This window comes from Astatotilapia calliptera, chromosome 20 (assembly GCF_900246225.1).
Source record: "Astatotilapia calliptera chromosome 20, fAstCal1.2, whole genome shotgun sequence".
NCBI lineage: Eukaryota > Metazoa > Chordata > Actinopteri > Cichliformes > Cichlidae > Astatotilapia > Astatotilapia calliptera.
The window spans coordinates 6,182,848-6,196,857 of NC_039321.1; the positions used below are offsets into that span (position 1 = coordinate 6,182,848).

Sequence of the window (14,010 nt, forward strand, 5' to 3'; positions counted from 1 at the left end):
GGGAAGTCGTTTCTGGGGCTTGTGCGAGTGATCCGCAAAGATATGACCAAAACACGATCCCAACTGCTTACTTTGCAGGGAGAGCCTCGTGAAAAATAGTAACACCTGTATTGCTTATACTGGTTGTTAAGCATTGGAATAAAATTTTGTGCAATATGCATAACCAAATGCTGGAATAATGAGCCATCTGTATGTGTGGTCCCTTCCTTGGAGATGCCAAGAACGGCACCATCTGTGATGCAGCTACCAGCTGTTTTCCTTCTTATTACATGTTTATTAAAAGCTGAAGTTGTCCTCTTCAAGAAGAGGAAAAGAGAGCATGGGTGGCAGTGTTGGTTATCTGATTGCCTCCATCTCCATTAGAAACAGACTTGAGCTCTATTCCTGGTCCTATAAAAATACACTTACTGTTTCAACAGAACAGAGGGAGCGCTAATTAAATACTCCTTCTTTTTCATCAGCGACTCGAAGGAAATTAAGAGAACAAACACAAGATTGACTGGCAGCAAAGCAACAAACATAAAAGAGGATGAATGAATCGAATCCACAAGGGCTGCAAATAAATAAATAAATGATGTCACTTACCCCACCTTCGCTTAGCCTTTTGGGTTTGTATTTCAAAATCCCTCAGCAGGGTTTGCGCATCTTTTCTATTTGCATTGTTTTCAATTTTCAAAACCTATTAGCAAGATATCGATCGACCACAATTGAGCATTTATGCACAGCAGGCAACCTACATCCCTCAAGTCAGAATCAGATCACATCTCCCATAATTGAGGGTGGCAGAACTGCAGACCACCCTCTGCAACTGTCAACAAATTTCAGGAGCTCAAACTAAGATGCGTCAGGGATGCATCCTGCACCGAGTGATGGACACCGAGAAGGAGAACTGGAAATGTCCATCAGCGTCCTCTGCCATGAGCTGAACAAGACAGGTCAGGTCTGAATAGACACTGACAAACCCAGAGTGGACACACTGTCGACGCAGACTAAAGCAATACCAAGGGACAAGTGACAGGCTGTTCTGATGCCTTACCTAACTGCAGCACACGCATGCTGGGAGGCAAAAATAGTGTGTGGCTGATCGGACACCCACATCCACTCTAGTCTTTACGGACAGATGGGCCTCACACCCTAGAAAAGGATATTTAATGAACTACAGCGCGTGGCTCAATTCAAAAAAGTCCGAATGCTGAAGTTGGCACTGTGTGTTAATATGTGTGATAAGAGTTACAAGCGCAGAATGCAGTCGAAAACAGCAAATTAATATTTCTGACAGTGCATCCATTTCTGAGGTTAGTATGTTCACTCTGCTCAATGCTCAATAAAACAAACAAAATGCCCTCTCTTTCTCTATAAACAATTACCTGCCATAGATTGTAACCTTATTGGATCGAGTGAAATGTTTGAAATAAATCATTAAAGGCACTGACAGGGCATTTATCTTCACTCTTGCTTTAATGCTCTGTGCACAACACACTGGATGAAGTCAGTCAAGGGTGTTCTTTTTTTTTTTTTGTTCGAGTAAGCTGGGCCCCAGTGTGCCTCAGTGTGTGTGCTTGTAAGAGCACTGTTGCGTGTGTCAATCCTCCTGTGGAGCCATGTTCTCAAAGCTCTTCATTTTGAAATCAAGCATGAATAATTAAGCTATTTCACAAGGCTGCTTTAACGATATATTACATGAGAAGAAATAGGTCAAGCAGCAGTGTAAGAAAGATTGTTTGTATGTTGTATGGGTTTTATTGGGTTAAAAAGACGGTGTACAATGCTCCCCTCCCTTCTCGGCCCGCGTGCTGTACTTACTCTGCAGGATGACTGACAGCCCCAGATTCAGACTCATTTTCCTACACATATGTAAACCTTTAATGACGAGTCATTCGTTTGTTAGGGTTAGATTTAGGTCACGGTGCCATTCCACCTGAGATAACAGGTCAACTTTAACCTTAACTAACCTTAATAATTTTACTTTTTAAGATGTCTATCTGAATGTTTTGCTGTTGTTTTTAACAGACTCTATTTTTATAAAGAATGAGTCTTTTATCATAAAGCATTTTTTAAAATTATACACATTGTAAAGAAATATCTTCTGGGCGTGGCATGGATAATAAAGACCGGAATAATCCAATTATGACAACATCTAAGAGACTATCCAAGGTATTGTATTTACTTAAAGGTTTCCTGTTGTGTATTATAGTGAAGCCCCGTCATAAAGAGGCCCTAAATTCCCCCAGGAAGTCTGGACTCATAACTATATGATTGTAGGTTATTTCCTGTAACCTTCCATAGTGTGAGAGGCGGGGTACATCCTGGAAAACGAATCAAACACAAAAACTCCCAAAGAGTTTGTAAATTATGGTGATTGCCACCTACCCAGCCTCACAATGCAGTCTTTGCTGCTCTTAAAAAGAGCAACTTGTGGTCCAGAGCATTGCCACGACTGGAGAACTGACACCAAAATACTCCTTGTGCTTAATTAGTGACACCAGCAGCATTTAACAGAACCATGGGATGAGAATGTGTTGATTTTACAACTAGTTGCTAGCTTGGTCTGCCTGTTGTAAAGGGCTGGGTCTGTCATATGGGTGTATTTTATTTTCTAACCCTAAACATCTGCTTGCTTTTAAAATTAAGTTCAAGTGAAACGAAGAGCTGGAAGATCATAAAATGATCTGTAGAGCAAATGCAAACTGCAGAGCCAGATTTTTTTTTCAGTCCGTTTATCACCAAACACGACTCGTTTACACATCAGATCCACTTTACCTACATTTAAAAAAGGCTTTAAGGAGTCTGATCTTTGACACTGTGTCATAACCCACAACATTTGTTTTTCAGTGGCCCGAACAAAATGTCTCTAAATCCTTTAGTTTTCTCTGTTTTGACAAGAGTTTACGACATGTCCCTGTTTTTGTGTCCACTGCTCGGTTTACATTATGGCGCTACAGTTCTCAGATGTTTTTGTAATCATGTTCCAAAATGAAATCTGACGGCTTGTAAAATCTTTGTTAGAGTTTATCCTGTAAATCAGCACTACATAAATAAGATGAGGTGGCATGGTGATGCAGTGTTAGCACTGTGGCCGGCAGCAACAAACTCCTGGGTTTGAATCCACCGGCCAGCTTTGGCCTTTCTGCGTAGAGCTTACATGTTCTCTCTGTGCCTTTGTAGGTTCTCTCCTGGTACGCTGGCTTTCCCCTACAGTCCAAAGACTTGCTTGTTAGGCTAACTAGTGACTAGTAACTGCCTGTAGGTGTGAATGTGAGCATCAGTGGTCGGCTGGCTGTCTCTGTCCGGGGTGTCTCTTGCCCCAGAATAGTTGGAACAAGGTTTCAAAACCCCCATGACCCTGCTTGGTGACAGTGGTGAGGAAAAAACCTCCAGCTCAGAGAGGGGCATACATCTGCCTTCACTGTTTAAGGAGGGGAGGAAGTCGGGACAAAAACACACTGTGGAAGAGAGCCAGAGGTTAATATTAGCTAAATAAATGCACAGCAATGGCAGTATATTCTTCTGCACATACAATTTCCGATGTGCAAAAAGCCTTAGACAATACAGAATCAAAAAGTAGTCACCAAAATAACAGGAGAAGGAGTGTGAGGCATTAACACCTGTCAAGAAAAGAACAACAAGTACCCACTTGTCAAGTACCAACCTTAGTTCAACAATATCAGAATGGTGTCTGAGTCTCTATGGAGTACTGTAAAATTGTGAAAAGGAGTAAGTTCTGACTAATGTGAAAAAAAGCTCCAACGATCTCTGTCATCTGTTACACCGAGCCCCGAGGACAAACACGCCGAGTCCCGCAAAGCTCCTTTAAATGTGCTTTCAACAACAACACACACATCAGCTTGTTCACCTACTTTTAACAAAACGGTTTTCTTCTCACACAGGACGGGCCCACATACTGTCGCGTGTGTATATAACCACGGGTAGCCTTTTCCTCTCTCTGTGTTTAGATTAACTCTTTCATTGCAAACATTATTTATAACTCACGCTATTCATCGAGACGTCTTAATGTCATCATCAAAAATCCACAACCGCGGCGTCATTTGAAAAATGTTAGATGATGTTTGTATCTGTTTATATGATCACAGATTACTCCTGTTTCATGTGTGTGCGTGTGTTATTTTTTTTATCCCTCAGTCTTGACATAAGTTCATATTAAGCGTGCATCATTAAATTGCTGAAATGTAGTCCTGCTCTCAGAAATTTTTATTTTTAACCACTTGTCAATCACGCAACTGGAAACTTCAGTTATTTCCACAGAAAATGTAATAGCTCTTTGTTTTTTTTAAGGCTTTGGTAAGTTTTCACAAGCATTACAAGAATTACATCTTAAAATCAAGCAGCTGCTTTTGACTGTATGCATATGTTGTTGCACTGCTTTGAAAATAGTGAAACCAGACTTCAATCAGAGGCTGTCCATTGTACATGAAATTTCATCTTTTGATTAAAGACAGGTTTGGATTTTCAGACCATCCTCCTTTTATCATGACTAGAACATTATAATTAGATTCCCTATTGTGGAAAGACTGTAACTAAATAGTTCAGCCACAAAATATGAATGCACTCAGTCTCATGATATTGGAAACATTCTTAGGTTGAACCCAGATTTCACTCGAATGGATAATTGACCAGTGCGGCTCCACAAAAAGCTCGTGTGTTTTTAAATGTTCCACATTCGCAGGCGGTAGCTTGTCAATCTCGTAACGTGAGCGGATCTGTGAAGTCTCGACGACGTTGCTTGTTTGGGTTCACTTTGAACTCGCTCTGTTCTTGTGCATCGCTGTCTGTCAGATATTTTCTGAGTCTGTTGCATTGTCTTAACAATTATGAAATAATTTGAAAGATTCCCTTGGATTGTGTTTGCATGGCAGAGCTTTAGAGGAACTGTGTCGAAATTGTTTTCACATTTCCTGTTCTGACCTGGGAAAAAGTGTCCATAAATCTTCTTGGAGAGTTTATAATGTCTATGATGATCAAACAGGAAAAAATGCTATAATTCCTGTATAAAAACACTGGAAAATCTTGACACATTTCACACTCAGATTTTTTAAACTGCACTTTTAAGTGCTGGTGAACTGTGTGAGCTCATATGCAGCCAATTAGATAAATCTGAAATGCTAGAGAGTGGGAGAAGACGGACACAAATGTCAAAGATGGGGAAAAAAAGAAATAAAATGTCTTAATTGCAGTATTGTCCTCTATCTCGCTGCACTGGCTCAAACCAAAGAGTTGCGATTCATTTTCTTTAAAGGCCATTAGTTTCACAAAGAAACAAATCAGGGAATTTGAAAGACATCCATTCATTTTCTGGGTATATTAAACATAACAAATAGGGTCACTTTGGGTCAGCAAAACAAGCTGTAAAAACACAATCAACATATGTATATTATAAGATTTAGGAAACAGTTGCGTCTTTACGCGATCAGGATAAACGATGTAGCATTAACGTTGTGTATTCGCTATCCTTTAAGCCCTTGTCTGGCCTATATCATCTCCTGTGGGAAATATGTGCCTTTTTAGCTTTCAGGGCTTTACTGTGCTGTCCAAGCAGTTACTTTGTCTCTGCTATTTGCTTCCTTTGTACAGTTTGTTTATTGAGATGCATATGATGAGGTGAGACCTAAATAACACGCTGAAAGATGCGAAAGTGTTCCAGTTGGCTAGGAGAAACTGAAAATGCACTTCAAGCTATATATTTTGCTTAAATTAGTATCTTGTGAAGTATTACTGACTTTAATCTATTTTAGCTGTTTAGATCCATATCGGGAGTCACGGTTATCGTATAATGTTCTTTTTGAAAAAAATGAGAACTGGTTTTTCAGACACCGATATCAAACATGTGAAACTCCTAACAGCTGTCTGTTATGCAGTTTTATTTCAGTTTACAACACCGACTGTATGTGAGGCACACCGTTCAAGGTTAACCTCAAACTTCACTCCAAAAGCGGTGTTTGACAAGCTCTGAATGGTCCAAAATAGACTGCGAAGATGCTTCAAACCCTCTCAAAGTAAAAACTATGAGAGGTCAGAACTTTGGCTGCAGTCAAAAGACACTTTGTTGAGCCTCTTTGTTGACAATAAATAAAAGACTGATTTTGTTGACACTCCAAAAAACAGTGCTATGGGTGACTTCCAAGGAATGTGGGCACATTTTTGGTTTCAGAGCTGACTGATCGGGATTACATGGGTGTCAAAGCTCAAACAAAAATTTCAAGAATGCAAAAACTCTGTTTTTTGTTCTTTGTCGGAGACGCAGCCTCGCTTCGTGATGAGATATGAGGCAAAAGATTTACTGAATTAAGATCCGATTTCCAGCTTGGGAAACATCTGCTTGTGTAACTGGGAAGAATTTCAATTAGTTTTGTAGATTTGGTTTTTTTTTTTCAGCAGTAAATTTGATATATGATTTTAATTCCACTTACGGTTTATAAGCCTGTCGTCAAAAACTAGTCAAGTTTTTTTTTTCCTGTTTTTTGATGTCTAGTTTCTCAGCATGTGTGCTCTATATTAACTTCACTGTAATGAGAGCCACAGGTGGCTGTGAAAAAGCACTAACAAGATATATGTTTGTCAGATGCGGTTACAGTGGCGGATCACACTTAAGTGAAATCTGTTGAAGTTGTATCCCGGAAAATCCTCGAGTATCCAGGCATAAAAACTGCAAACACGAGAAGAAGAAAAAAGCCCATCAAGACTTAAAGGATGGCAGATTCAACCATCTGCATGTGTGCGCTACTGACGCATGAACGGTAGGTAAAAAGTTGTAAACACAAGCGCTGATCAGAAACTTTTTTTTAACCCGCCAGTCATGCTCCAGCACCACATCCACATGCATGGACGGTGTGTAAAAAGCTGTAAATACAAGCGCTGATCAGAAACTTTTTTGTTTTTACAGCTCGGTGAATGAAGGTGTGGAGATACGGGATTCAGTAGGTGCAGGCGGCAGCGGAGCGAGGCCATTCTGGGAGAGATAAGGTGAGTTTGTGGTGGGCGCTGGTGTAACGGCTGTCACCGCACATGCATGCTTTGTGTACACACAGGGTGTTAAGAGCTGTCAGACAGGTATGGCTCAGACTTGATCTGAGACGTGATTGATCGCACAGGTTCAGGTGGAGTTCACGGGAGGTCTCTGGTATCATTGGCGAAATGAGTGACAGACACAAAATAGGGTGATGGAATATTATCAGGAAGCCATTTGTAATGCGGGGAGAGCCTGGATCTCAGAGGGGTGTTGTCTCTCTGAAATGAAGTCATCCATCAACTCAACTTCATATTTGATTAGGTCACGAGTTGCTTTTAAAGAGAAAGAGAGTCTTTACTATTATGCTCCTTAGTCATAGAGGATTAAGGCAAAGAAATGTTCGGTTTAAAGTGAATAAAGTTAAAAATGCCTTCTGAGATTGTTTCAGAAAAATCTGGCAACATACAAACCCCCTTCCTGGAAGTAGAGCAGAGCTACTAATATTTTTTTCCTACCACTTTGTCACTTTTAGAAAATGGGATCAAATTAGAAGTAGAATAAAATGTCATGTTAGCAGTGGTGATGATTTTCTTTGTTTTATTCAGAAAGTAAAGTTTGTAGTATTTTGGAGTGTTGGTCAGGGGAAAAAAGCAATGTGATTACATCAGTGTGAGCATTTTTTTCTTTACTCTTTTCCCTCACAGTTTGCAGACTACACTCAAACAAAAAAGTCAGTGTCACTGTAGCTTTGCTGCTTTTACTTTCATCGTACACTTTATCAAGAAAATAATGGGCAGATTAATTTATAGTGAAAATATTCTTAGGTTGTAATTCTAAATTAAATAGTTGGTCATGTTTTCACTTGGATTGATGCCTCTTATTTGTAGCCATAATGAGAAGATTAATCAGAGATACAGGAAGGACTAGAGAACTAAGAGGAAGGAACTAAGTCTAATGTGATCTTTATGTAAACAGTGTCCTGAAATGTCAGTTTTTACTGTGTGTTTTGTAATTATCGATTCAGGACCCTTTTGTAATTTGAGTATCCACAATGCCATCGACATGGCCATACATAATCTCAGACCAATTACACGTTCATAGGGACTTTATGAAGCATTTACAACGCATATAAAGCATTTTTACATCAGGCCTCCAGAACTGCATTCAGCTTGGAAAGTATTAACCGAAACAAAAAAAAAACAAAACAATTTTGTGCATTTTGATACTCCTGCAAAGAGCGGGCTGTTTTTTGGAATCAGCCTGTTCACATAAGTAGGTTTATTCCAACATTCAGCGAGTTACTCGGTCAAACCCACACAATAACCGTGTGTCTGCGGCAGTTCATTCATATCTGCTGGAGATCTTACAAACTTGTCTTTCATCCAGCGAGCAAAGCGGAAGCTGCAGGAAAGGCTCTAAAAACAAGAAAAGCTGCATGAAAAGGCGCCGAGCACAGAGTGATAGAAAGCAGCAGCCCAGCAGCACACAGCCTGTGCTCCCGTCTCTTTTCTCTGGCCTCTGTTCCTTTAATAAACTCATGGTTATCTAGTGTAACAAATGTCTCGCTGCCATCATCAAGTCCAGGCGAGGAGGGAGGAGTTTTTAATGTTCAGTTTGTTCTATGGATCGATGTCTGCTGGCATCGCCTCTCCCCTCGCCTGCACCGTGCGTAATATACTGTACCATTACCAAACGCTTTTTACGCGCATTCCTAACACATTTTAGCCACCGAAAACAGCCTGCGGAACTGACTGACACGCGTCGATCAACATATGTGGCACTGATGGACACAAACGGATCGTGAAAGAAGAAGATTCGCAGCCCGTAGGAGGAAGAAGAAGGTGAAAGAACGATCCCGATTTAACATCTGTTTCCCCCCCACCGCTCTCTCTAAAAACGATTCCTAACTGGATTTTTCTTTATATAGTGAGAGAGACTGAAGTAGTCGGAGAGCCACAATAAAGACTCACACACACTCTCTGTCTATGCATGGACTATCGTAGACCGCATTCAGTTTTCACCTGGGCACAGTAGTGAACTGCGACTCCAGAAAAAAATGCCACGGAGGAAACAGCAGGCACCCAAACGGGCTGCGGGTAAGAGATTTTTTTTTTTGTCAAAAAAGAACCTGTGTGTGAGATTTGTCGATATTTGTTTTACGATTCTGCGAATAGCGTGTCTACAACACAGGGTTTCCCTTTCAAACTTTTATCATGTGGGACCCCCGAAGAGATACGAATCAGATCCTTCCGTTTAGTAAGAGATTGTCCCGAGGAGCCCATCAGAGCAGGTTTTCTATAAATGTACATGTGGCTATGGGTTACTATGTCCTGTAGAGAAGAACGTGAACGCAGATAAAGTGAATTTAATAATACGGAAATGAAACTAATTCTCATTTCACTCGGGACCTTCTAGAAGCCCAGTGAGGGGGATTCATCAGGGACCTCAGACACCAGTTTTTGGTATCAATTACTGTAAAAAGTCAAATGTTATAAAACAGTAGAGGAAGACTTGCAGCTTTAAGAGCACTTCTGGGATGATTAATTAGATTAATAATGGAAAACACTAGAAAGGGGGAAAGGAAGGACAATAAAGCCTTCTAGGTGCCCCCCACCCCTCCAAAAAAGAAAAAAAAATACTCATACCATGTCAAGGGGCATTTATTCATTCATTGATCAGAAACTTTCTTTGCCCATACTTTTTTTTTAACCCTCTCTCACTGCATTTGATTTGACCCGCATGAAGTGTGGAGAGGGGCTGAAAGATGTGGAGCTGCTGGATCCGTAGCAGATGAACTCTGTATGAACTCTTCATAATCTTATGGACAAATGGAGAATGGGTTACACTCACTCACACACACTCTCTCTCTCTCTCTCTTACACACACACACACACAGAGGCACCCATATACACTCCATCCTTGCTGCTGGCAGGCAAAACAGGATGTGCACACTTCCACAACACACACATTTTTACTTTTTGTGAAGCGGGGTAATCTAGTCAAATGCTTATGTACATTCTGCTGTTTTGTTAAAGCACACAAACGACGCTATATGGAGGCCCGTGCAGTGTGTGCTGGAGGCCAGCATGTTAGTTGTAAAACGGTTTTGTAAATGTTTGTGTTTACAGCTTCTCTTTTTTAATGCAGCACTGTAGGGAAGCTGAATCTCAGCGTTTCTATCCCAAAGGACCCCCTCAAAAAATACCACTAAACTTAATTTTTGCTTATAATATTTAAAAATAAAAAATCTAAACTACACAAAAAGGTCACAAATTACCTTTGACCACTTTTTAAGCAGCGTTAGCAATTGTGCTATTTAATGTAAATTATAATGTTCCCAAAAAGGCTGCCTCATTACGATCGAGCCGGTGCATTAAAACTAGATTGATCAAGGGTATTTCAGCGTTTGAGGATGCAATTACTTGGTTGTGGTGTGCTGAGAAGTTATCAGTCTTTATTATGGTTGCGGATGTAGCAACCAGATGGTGATTGTTCGCTGCCAATAATAGCGTCTCTTTATACCCGCTTAAGATACTGAGACCCTTATCTGCCCGGCACACTCTCAGTTTACACACACACACACACATAGACACTCGGTGCCATACAGTCACACACTAAATATTTTTCCCACATTTCAGTCGCCAAAAGCCCTCTTTTCTTAAAAACAATGCCCCCAGTTTTATTCAGAGAACTTTTGAGTAGATGCCTAAGTGATCCCTTTACACGCTCTCAGCTGCCTCGCCTGTACTCTGGTAAATGTGTCAGCCCTATAGAGAAATAAGCCTTCCAGAAGAGTTTCTTCATTGTTGAGGTAATTGTCTCCTCTTTGACAGGCACATTCATCAGTGGCTTAATGGTCAATCAAAAGTTGGCAGGCAGAGTGTTTTCATTCTTTCCTATCCACTACATTAGGAATACTTAATCAAAATGTCTCCCGGTAATGGCTGTGAAGAGTTCATGACTGACTGATCCGTTGTCTGTGCCGATAGAAAATTAACAGCTCGGCACTGGAGAGATGTGGGCCTGCAGATAAACAAATTGTGCATTAATATTTCATCTTCAAGACCTGGGATGTGCTATCAAGCGGTGGAATATTCCTGGGCTGTGTTGTCATTTTTCTCGCATTCTTTTTTTTTTTTCCTCCTGTATTCTTGAAGGCTCTTTGCAGCTGTAACTCATTTCACTTGATGACTTTACTGGGGTTACAGAGAGTGACGACAAATTGATTACCTGGCAGAGCAAGAATGGAGCGAAGAGAGGCGCAGGCTGACAGTCATGTTATAATAATATGTTTAATGATGTGTGGAGGGGGAACAAGGAGAGAGGAGTATTGAAATAAGAGCATGGAAGATGCAAAGGAATAGGTTTCATTTTTGTAGGGCTCTTAAAGATGCAGTATCCCCCCCCTTGGTAGGAAATAGTGTTTTGCAAGGTGTTGTGAGGGGGTAAAAAAAATCGCAATTTCCAGCTCGAGCATTTATTCAAAGGACATGCCGCACTCAGGGCTCTTGCATTCTCTACTGGGGATTGTATTATTAATAGGCGTATTTGTAAATGTGAGACCACAGTTGTATCTGATTTACTTCCTTTACATACAGGGTTTGTGTGGTAATTTAAAACGCCAATTACTCACCAGTCCGGGATAGGATGCACTAAACCTTTACTTTATTACTGAGAAAACATCACTAAGGCCGAGGCTATCAGGCTGCAGATTCCAGGATGAAATTTGTGTATCGGCTTTATATATGGTGTAAACGTAAAGCCCTATAAGTGCACGGGATGCATTTTTGAGTGAAGGGAGCCATATGTTTATTTTGCGGCCGTGGGAGTATTCCTCTTTCTGTTTTTTACAATAGCTCTCTGCCTCAAACTGTTAGCCCAATTTGCTGTTAACAAGATAAATTGGAGAACAGACAAAGGCATTAAGTGTTGCAGTGCCAGCTAGTGACTGACAGCAGCTTGTGGGAATTGGCTAGCAGAAATTCCTCCTAAGTGGTTTGTTCAGAAAACATCCTACGATCAAGGCAGATGTTGTTTATCCAGTTTAGGTAGAAAAAGGAAGTCCATTTTGTATGACAAAAACTGCGAGGAAAATGGCAGCAAGTACAAGAGAGTCTTATTGTATTTTTTTAAAATCCCATTACTGCTCTCATTCCTCTGTATTCACTCGCTTTTGTCTAAAGCCTTTGTACCGACTTTTTTCTGTGATTTTTCTTACATTTATTTGACTAATTAAGATTTAAAAGGAATGATGGTCTTGCTAGATTGAACTTTTTTCGATAATTTAACTGATCTCGTGTATGTCTGTTTTTTTATATTTATCCTGTGACTCTGACTCTAGAGTACAGCTTTTTGACATACTGAGCTTCTCCCCATACTTGATACGGTTGCATCATCAGGCTACAAGTTAGGAATCAATGCATGGCACAACATATGGTGACTGCCCGACCCTTTTACAGAGTACACCCCATAATCTTACATGGTTTTCCAGAGAAAAGACACAGTGCATGACAACAATGAGGCAAACCATCTTCTTGGCCTTGGAAAGCATGTGATTGTTACTGCTAAAAAAAAAGCCTCCATGTGCCTTTTTTGCCATTTTGATACAGGAGATAATGAAAGTTTTTGCAGAATAAGATGAAAAACCTCCCCTTACAATAAAAAATATGTAGTAGTCATTTTGTAACAGTGCTCATTCTGAGTGCAAAACTCTTGTTTGAATAGTTACCAAAGGATATTATCATTAGCACTCATTAAATCAGTGTATTTTTATGCACCATATCTCTGTGAATTTATTTCAGCAGGGCAAATATTTTGTTTTGATCAAATCCAGCCTTGAAATTTTGTTTTCTTATGAGCAAACCCGACTCTATGTGCACACTTTGTTGCAAAGCTTGCAATTCTCTAACTTGCAGCCGCTCCCCATAGAGATATCCTTTAATAACTTTCTCCTCATCAGCTAGTTTTCTTGCTGTATATTCTCGCCACGGTGGGGGGAAAAAAGGGAGGGGGGGTGGGATCAAGTCAGGTGGTTCCAGCGTGATCTCGTTGCATTTTCTCCTGCGTGCTAGTTAGTTGACAGGTGTAGATGGCTAATAGTTTGGGAAGGTTTTTGTTTGCGTGAGAGGCAGACAGTGTGGTGCACTGTCTAGGTGATAAGAACCAAGACTCCTGTGCCCTCCAGCACAGTGATCTCTCTCCTCCGCGCTGCGCTCTCCTGTGTGGAAAAAACAGCCTGTTATGATTGGTCTCAAGGCAAGTGCCTGTGCAGTGTTGCACCTCTCTACAGCAACTGCTCATTCACCTTGCCTTCCCTCAGAGACCTGCACTAGTTTCCAGGCAAATGACACAATTTGATATGCCGTTGGGGTGATTCATGTGGATAATGTTTCCATGTGATCATCACTGCAGAAAAGAGACTATTTCTTGTTATGTTTTTTTTTTTTCCTCATTAAGTCTGACAATAACTGGAATATTGGGAGAGTTTATTGCAAGGAGGCTAAAACTCATTATTTCTGCTAGACATTCCAAGTACAAAAGAAATTATGTTATGGTATTTTGTCCAGGTCCCTAAAGATGTAATGATTTACAGAGGAAAATAGGGAGGAGACTTTATAGCTTTGGTTGTTCATTTATGTGGATTTAGAGGATAAGAATGCAAGGCGAGTTTGCAGTTAATACAGTAGCACTGAGGACCTGGTATTGATTACACAGAGGAGGTATGGTGTGTCTTATATGGTTTATGGTAAAGCGGACTGCAGCTCATATGCTTCGTATTATTGTAATGATATACATTCCTACCATAGTTTATGCCGCTTTGTCAGGACATCATCTGTGTCCACGCAGAGTCGAGAAGATGTAAGTGAAGAAATCCATCTTGTAGTTGTTGACCTACATGTGTAGTCAGTCAGAGAGCATACGTGTCGGCCATATGGTTAGGAGGTTTTTATATACAATCACAGCCGGATCAGGTTAACCTAACCTGAGAGGCTTTTCAAAGCTCTTAACATATTATGTTTCTTAAAAAGAGGTCCTCTCCAGATTTA

At 40.5% G+C, this 14,010-nt stretch overlaps 1 protein-coding gene across 1 annotated transcript in view; it reads left to right on the top strand.

Moving 5' to 3' along the window:
• The first annotated feature begins 8,419 nt into the window (after positions 1 to 8,419).
• Positions 8,420 to 14,010, top strand: part of tshz2 (teashirt zinc finger homeobox 2) — a 39,504-nt gene continuing 33,913 nt past the window's right edge. The window contains exons 1-2 of the mRNA XM_026155115.1: positions 8,420 to 8,805; positions 8,892 to 9,060. Of these exons, the coding sequence (XP_026010900.1) occupies positions 9,021 to 9,060 (40 nt within the window). The 5' untranslated portion in view covers positions 8,420 to 8,805; positions 8,892 to 9,020. The remainder of the gene's footprint in view (positions 8,806 to 8,891; positions 9,061 to 14,010) is intronic.